Source organism: Miscanthus floridulus, chromosome 3 (assembly GCF_019320115.1).
Source record: "Miscanthus floridulus cultivar M001 chromosome 3, ASM1932011v1, whole genome shotgun sequence".
Lineage (NCBI taxonomy): Eukaryota > Viridiplantae > Streptophyta > Magnoliopsida > Poales > Poaceae > Miscanthus > Miscanthus floridulus.
Genome location: NC_089582.1, coordinates 119,397,560 through 119,404,578, shown reverse-complemented (window position 1 = coordinate 119,404,578; position 7,019 = coordinate 119,397,560). Strand labels below are relative to the sequence as shown.

The following is a 7,019-nucleotide window of genomic DNA, read 5'->3' as shown; positions in this document are numbered from 1 at the left end:
TTTCCCAAGACTGGCCCTACCCTGCCGACACTGGACGAATGGCACGAACGTGTTCTCTCTGCATGATTCAAGGGAGGTAGACAGCGAGGCCCAGTTATTTGTCTCGCATGAAGCGATGCGGACACGCTAAGCATCCGATGCGGACGCCACGCAGCGGGCAGAGGTGATCAACAAGGAGAGCGTTAATTCCGTTGGGAAGGAAAACCTCAAGACTCTTCTTCGTCCACGACAACCCACGTTGTCCCTGTCCCTGCTGCGCGAGGCGGCGAGACGAGTGGCCAACTGGCCATGCGTTGTCAGCGTGCTGTGTGTAGAGGCCAGTGCGCGACGGAGTAACGCCTTGATTTGACTGGCAGATGAACGATGGATGCGTTACGGTCCATGGGAACGGGAAATGCAAGCAGAGCAGAGGCAGACACAGCAACGGTCCAAGGGAACGGGAAATCACACCACAGGTACCCCTGGCCCGCACGTCAGCGTCACGAACCACGCGTGAACGGGCCAGTGCGCGCTAGTTTAGTGACCTTAATTATAGCATTTGCGCCCCACGGATTATTGTTAACCCCACCTTGGATCGCGGCCGCCGTGCGCGTGAGTAGCGACGTGCCGACAGGCGAAGCGCCCGAGCCAATCCTCTGATCCTCCCCTCCCCCAACCCCAAAGGCCCAAACCCATTCGATTCCTCCGCCCCGCCGGCCGAATCAAATTTCTCCGCCGCCGCCCGGAGCGCCGACCCCCCCGAGCGTTCCATGGACTCGCCTTCCGCATCGAGGTAGTATTAGCAAGCCTCGCCGCGCCGCGCCGCACTGCCCCGCCCCGACGTACGCCTGCGGCCTGCCTCGCTGGTTCGTCTCGGTTCCCCACCCTCAGCGTTTGGTGTGATCCGGGTTTCTCCGTCGTTCGGGTCTCGACCTCTGATGGGTCGATGGGGTTACCAAGCCTGTGGTTTGTATGTTAAGCGGTGCAATTCATTTGTTTATTTTGGTTTTCAGAGGCACTATGATTTGATTCTTAAGTCAGTGGATCAACCATATTTAGCCAGGATAAGCATGATCAAATGTATGGGCTACCACTGCTTCGTTGTCCATTCAAACGATTTTTTCCCTTAGTAGTACGAATTTTCTGTTTGAGGAGTGCATGACCTGTAATAATTCTTAAATTCACAACCCACATAAAAGAATATTGTAATCCTGATTCATGTTTCCGTTCCTTCAGCTGGACTTTATTTTTTTTTCTTTCTGAAACCTACTCGCATTTTGTTTGAGCCTAAAAGTACTTCTTTCAGTTATATTGATTTTTCGCCTGAACACACACTCATATCTTTGTTCCCCCAGACCAACACTCTTGATTTGATCCAATCTAAAATCTCCCCCAAAAGCAAAGATTAAAGCACCAACCAACCCGCAAGCAAGGGCAACTATTAAAGACGCCGTGTGCCACCCTTAATTTTCTTTTGCTCCACTTTTCGTATCCACTTTTTGTCTACTCAACTAATATTTAATAGCATACAGTAACGTGGTGCCACTACACATTATTCTAAAACCCAGCATGATCGGCTTGAAAGTTACAAGTATTATTCTTGGCCCAAGGTCCTTATTATAGTTGTGTTATCGAACCAATTGGCATTAATTGTGCACTTGTGCATGCTCTGTTGTTATCGTTTTATTACCAGCTACCTGCCTGTCGCTTTTACTAAATTTTTAAACACTTTAGATGCTATTCTTTTGTGACGTGGTCAAAAGCATTACCTTTGTAGGTTAGTGAGAACCTTAATTGATGGGTCCCTCGAGTTTCTAATGTGGGAAATTGCCTTTTCATGCTGAGGATAATTCATATAAATGTTTTTGACTAAGGATTTATGATCTTGGTGTTGATTTATTGTTGTGCAGTAAATTGAATAGGATCTTTGTGGTTTGTGCTAGTGCCTAGAAGGTCAGGCCACTCTAGTTGTTTCCTGGCAATTTAGCAGAGTGATTTTTTTTTTTGGTTTATAGTTTTTCCGTGAGTTCAAATTTTGATTGATTATATCCCTTTTTATGTTCGTTTTGCAACTTTTGGTTGAAAGCTGGCATTTGGTCTGAAGGTTTTGGAAGGAACCCAAGATGGGTGTAATCAGCACAGTGCTTGGTTTCTCTGGGTTTGGCTTTGGGTTCTCGGCTGGCATTGTTATTGGTTACTTCCTCTTCATCTACGTACAGCCAACCGATGTCAAGGTGGGTACTTTCCTTTTGCTCTTCTGTCTTTCTTACTGTATATAATTTCTCTTCACTGCTGTATAACGAATAGTTGGATTGTTGACAACTGTTTTGCTAATATGTTTCCAAATTATTTTTTGAGTGATCTGTAGACAACTTGAGATCCTGAAGTTAAGACAACAAATACGAGCTGGCCATTGTTGAATACATTTACTTTTTCTGTTGTGTATCACATTATTATTACAGTCTGATCAGCGTTGACATAAGCCACGAGTATTATGTTGTTTAGTTGTGATGTATGCTATAGACCTCTACATATGCGTCTGCAATTTGCCTTTCATACTGATTGAGCACTCTTGGGGCAAGGGGGCGGGGGTTACCATGGTGTTTCTGTTTACCTCCTAACTTAATGTGTTGCTTGGTGATGGGCGGGGGTTACCATGGTGTTTCTGTTTACCTCCTAACTTAATGTGTTGCTTGGTGATGGCACATGTTGCACACACCCAGGTAAGGGCCATTTCATGAAGGAAATGCAGACCTGGAGAAACATATGACTCTTTACTTCTTTGCGCGGTGTTTAGTTTAGAGTGTTTTCTTTATATTTTGCAGTTTGGTTTACGTAATACTTGCAAGGATTTAAGTCAAGTGGTTTAATATGCTGAATGCAATATGCCATCTGTTTTTTTCACGGAATGATTTTCTTTCTCCCTACTTTTCTGTCAGGATGTCAAGGTTCGCCCGCTTGTGGAATATGATTCAAAATCCTTGGAGGGCATCCTTCCTGAAATTCCTTTGTGGGTCAAGAATCCTGACTATGATAGAGTATGCTCCTTCGATGAACTAGCCAGAAACTATCTTAATCGTATTAGTGATTTTAGATTCTCATTTTCTTCCTTGTCTCTAGATTGACTGGCTGAACAGGTTCTTGGAGTTGATGTGGCCTTATCTTAACAAGGTACTCTTATCTTGTCATTTGCTCTGAGACAGCACAAGATCATTATCTCTGGTTGACACTGAATTTGCCATGCTTTGTGTTTTGTTTTTATCCTGTAGGCTATCTGCAGAACTGCACAGGATATCGCGAAGCCAATTATTGCTGAGAATACTGCAAAGTATAAGATAGACTCCGTTGAGTTTGAAACACTTACTTTGGGTAGCTTACCACCCACCTTTCAAGGTCAGCAGTGTTGCATTCTTATGTTTCCCTTAAGCATGCACATGTATTTCACATGGTTTTTAGGCCTTACTTTGAACTATAATATTTATTAGATGCCACATATTGTACATGACTTCACTGCAAGCAGTCATGCGTCTTTTATGTTGCTTCCATCTTTTTTCCTGGTATCTTGAGTTACCATTTATAGGCTCGTGAGTAGTCAAATCAACCCTGATTGGTAAAATAGCTGTGGCCATAGTTGTTAAAATCGTGATTCTATGGCTTGATTTTATGACTTTGCGTTGTTAGTTTATCAACTTGATGCTACGATTATGCAAGTAGAATCTACGATCTCATGGTTCTAATTGTTATGATCTTATGATTTGCAATCCTACCATTGGAATTCCAATCCGATTCAAGATTATGATTTTAACAACCTTAATTGTGGCTCAAAACTTTTTATTACTGATGATATGAGATGTGGTCATGTGGAGCCACTGATACAACTGTGTTCTAGATGCGCTGCTATATATTGAGCATATTGAGTTTAGGATTGAATGTTTCATTCCTTAGTGATAAGTCATAATCACCAGTTCACCACACCTTTTGCTTGGCTATGTACAACTGGTGAAGTTATACATATACTTTCCCATGTATAACATAGCGAACTCTGTACACAAGCTTATGTTAAGTTTGCCTATATGTGATGCTAATTTTAAAATGCTGTTGCAAATATGTATTTTGAAGCAATCCATGCTTTTTCCTCCCAGGGATGAAAGCCTATGTCACAGAGGAGCAAGAGCTGATGATGGAACCATCTCTTAAATGGGCTGCAAACCCAAATATTACTGTTGTTGTAAAAGCCTACGGTTTGAAAGCTACTATCCAGGTATGAAATATTTGGTCATAAGCTGGATTTGTAATTGCTATTCACTTAATCATTTGTTGAGTTGAGTCGAGCCAACTGAAATATGCTTTTTTGAGTTATTTCAGATTGTGGATCTACAAGTCTTTGCATCACCTCGTATTACTCTGAAGCCATTGGTGCCTACATTTCCCTGCTTTGCAAAAATCCTTGTCTCGCTCATGGAGAAGGTATGGCAACTGATTATTCGTTTGAATTATTCTGGTGTTCTCTTGAATAATCCTGGTCCACCATTTGTTTGCTAATTGTGATTGGTTTTGCAGCCACATGTTGACTTTGGGCTAAAACTTCTTGGAGCAGATGTAATGGCTATTCCTGGTCTTTACAGATTTGTTCAGGTATTTGTGACTATTGTTTCAAACATTCTCATGTGAGCTAAATGTTAAAGTTCCATTAAGCTTTCTGAACATACTAATGGTTTTTGTTGCACTGTCATTAATAGTTTCGTTTTAAAAAGAAATGATGAATATATTATTATTTCCCTCTCATTTTGTTCATTTATTCCTGACTCCTGTTTCAAACATTCTCATATGGAAGTTTGTTCATATTCTACACTTTGTTGTGAGCAATGTTGAAGTTCCATTATGTTTTCTGAACATAGTAAATGGTTTTTGTGGCACTGTCATGAATGGTTTCATTTTGAAAAGAAATTATGAATAGATTATTATTTCCCTTTTAATTGTCGCACCATACTTTCAATATGATTGTCTGGCCTGTTCCTGTTATTGACCTGCATTTCTTTAAACACATGCATATTTGTGTACCGAAAGCAGCATTTCTATACTTTGATGGTTGGTCACCTGGATTTAAACTTTAAGTGTTATTCTTCTGTAGTGTCTAGTTTGCTCTTTACAGTGGATGTGACGTATGGTATCTAATTCACTCGTTTCAGTACAGTTAACTCATTTTTGTAATGATACCTTTCCTGCATTTACAGGAGACCATCAAGAAACAAGTAGCAAGCATGTATTTGTGGCCGAAGACGCTAGAAGTACCTATAATGGATCCCTCAAAGTAAATTTTTAGTACCTCTTCTATTTTCGTTATGTACATCAAAACCTGTATCTGATGAGAAAGGAGTAAATGGTTTTCATATTCCCAGAGCATCAAAAAGGCCCGTTGGAATTCTGCTTGTGAAGGTTGTGAGAGCCCAAAATCTGCGGAAGAAGGATCTGCTGGGTAAATCTGACCCATATGTGAAACTTAAGATGTCAGATAATAAACTTCCATCCAAGAAGACAACTGTAAAGCGCAGCAATCTCAATCCAGAGTGGAATGAAGAATTCAAATTTGTTGTGACAGATCCAGAAAACCAGGCTCTTGAAGTTAATGTCTTCGACTGGGAACAGGCATCGCTTCCATTCCTATATTAAATACTGCTGTAGTTTTTTCTGCCAACATAATTACCAAACAATATGCTTTTTTTTTGTTATTTATAGGTTGGGAAACATGAAAAGATGGGAATGAACATGATCCCACTTAGAGAACTCCCACCAGAGGAGACTAAAGTTACTACCCTCAACTTGCTTAAGACCATGGACCCAAATGATGTACAAAATGAGAAGTCTCGTGGTGAGCTTACTCTAGAGCTCACATACAAGCCTTTCAAGGAAGAAGATATGGAGAAAGAAGATACAGAGGGTGCTGATGTGATAGAGAAAGCTCCAGATGGTACTCCAGCTGGTGGTGGCTTGCTTAATGTTATTGTTCATGAAGCCCAAGATCTTGAGGGGAAGCACCATACAAACCCATATGCAAAAATAATTTTCAAAGGCGAGGAGAAGAAAACAAAGGTATTATGGAAACAAATTATTTTTGTATCTTCATGGAATGGCCATGAGATATCTATCTCTTTATTTACTCTTCATCCCCTGCACTAGGTCATCAAGAAGAATAGGGATCCAAGATGGGAGGATGAATTTGAGTTCGTGTGTGAGGAGCCTCCTGTAAATGATAAACTGCATGTTGAAGTCCTAAGTAAAGCAGGGAAGAAAGGGCTGATACATGGCAAGGTAGAATGGAATTCCTACCCTCCATTTAATTTACTAATCTACTACATCCTCCTGGTTGCCCTGTTACCAGATGATTGAAGAATGGTTGATATTTACTTCTGGCACTACGACTATATATCACTAGTTGTTGCGTTAGCTTTTTTGGAACCTCTGCTTTCCTGTAGCATGTAGAAGCAGAATCCGAAGAGGCAAATATCAAATGTCTTGTATTCTGATACCTGTATTTCTTGGTCCAGGAAACTTTGGGCTACATTGATATTAGCCTCGCAGACGTGATCAGCAACAAGCGGATTAATGAAAAGTACCATCTCATAGACTCAAAAAATGGTCAGATCCAAATCGAGTTGCAGTGGAGAACTTCCTAGACAGGAAAGAGACAGAATGCCTGAATGTAGTACATATGAATGTTCTTATGACCTTATGTTCAGTTTGCGGATATCTGTGATTGAGATTGAGCTCATGTAGATATTTCCTTTGTTTATAGACATCTGCTGTTCAGATCTCTCAGTTGCTCAAATTTCCGAGAACTATGTACTCATGTTATAGACCCTGGAAATGGAACTGAACTTTTTCTTTGACTAATGACAAACCATACAAGTACGCTCAGCATTCTGGCATACTGAGAATTTACAATATGCTCCAAATATGTTTCACTGAAATCTTATACGAGCATTTAGCACGTGCCGAGTGGTATGCCTACCGAAATGGTTCAGTCCTCTAGATGAACTTGC

General features: G+C 41.1%; 1 protein-coding gene across 1 annotated transcript; it reads left to right on the top strand.

The window, feature by feature from the left end:
• The first annotated feature begins 552 nt into the window (after positions 1–552).
• Positions 553–6,921, top strand: LOC136542210 (synaptotagmin-1-like). The gene is made up of 13 exons (XM_066534538.1): positions 553–845; positions 2,084–2,213; positions 2,919–3,017; positions 3,100–3,150; positions 3,249–3,372; positions 4,122–4,240; positions 4,345–4,446; positions 4,540–4,614; positions 5,214–5,290; positions 5,379–5,625; positions 5,716–6,069; positions 6,157–6,288; positions 6,525–6,921. The coding sequence occupies exons 2-13, from the start codon at positions 2,103–2,105 to the stop codon at positions 6,651–6,653; spliced, it is 1,620 nt and encodes a 539-aa protein (XP_066390635.1). The 5' UTR covers positions 553–845; positions 2,084–2,102; the 3' UTR covers positions 6,654–6,921.
• The last annotated feature ends 98 nt before the right edge of the window (positions 6,922–7,019 follow it).

Coding starts and splice junctions, on each gene's coding strand:
- LOC136542210 (XM_066534538.1), top strand. CDS start 2,103: ATGGGTGTAATCAGCACAGTGCTTGGTTTCTCTGGGTTTGGCTTTGGG. Junction 2,214..2,918: donor TACAGCCAACCGATGTCAAG/GTGGGTACTTTC, acceptor CTTTTCTGTCAG/GATGTCAAGGTTCGCCCGCT. Junction 5,291..5,378: donor CCTATAATGGATCCCTCAAA/GTAAATTTTTAG, acceptor TCATATTCCCAG/AGCATCAAAAAGGCCCGTTG.